Source organism: Penaeus monodon, chromosome 23 (assembly GCF_015228065.2).
Source record: "Penaeus monodon isolate SGIC_2016 chromosome 23, NSTDA_Pmon_1, whole genome shotgun sequence".
In the NCBI taxonomy this organism is placed as follows: Eukaryota; Metazoa; Arthropoda; class Malacostraca; order Decapoda; family Penaeidae; genus Penaeus; species Penaeus monodon.
The window spans coordinates 40,589,864-40,590,089 of NC_051408.1; the positions used below are offsets into that span (position 1 = coordinate 40,589,864).

The window sequence follows — 226 nt, forward strand, 5'->3', positions numbered from 1 at the left end:
CTATAACCTAAAGATCACCTGGCTCTTGCAGACCTGCCTTCACATCTCCTCGGAGCACGGGGCGATGGAGAACATCCGCCTGCTGCTAGACCACGGAGCAGACCTGTTGGCCAAGGATGCCAACGGACTGACTGCCCTGGATCTAGCCGAGCAGGGGGAACACACACAATGTATGGCCGTCCTTAAAAACGCAGCAGGTTGGTGTTTGATTTGGTTTATTGTTTTT

General features: G+C 53.1%; 1 protein-coding gene across 1 annotated transcript in view; it reads left to right on the forward strand.

Annotated features, from left to right (window-relative positions):
• LOC119588068 (probable E3 ubiquitin-protein ligase XBOS31) overlaps window positions 1-197 on the forward strand; it is a gene marked incomplete at its 3' end in the record, with an annotated part of 4,682 nt that extends 4,485 nt beyond the window's left edge. The window contains 1 exon segment of the mRNA XM_037936763.1: window positions 32-197. Within this exon segment, the coding sequence (XP_037792691.1) occupies window positions 32-197 (166 nt within the window).
• Window positions 198-226: the final 29 nt, after the last annotated feature.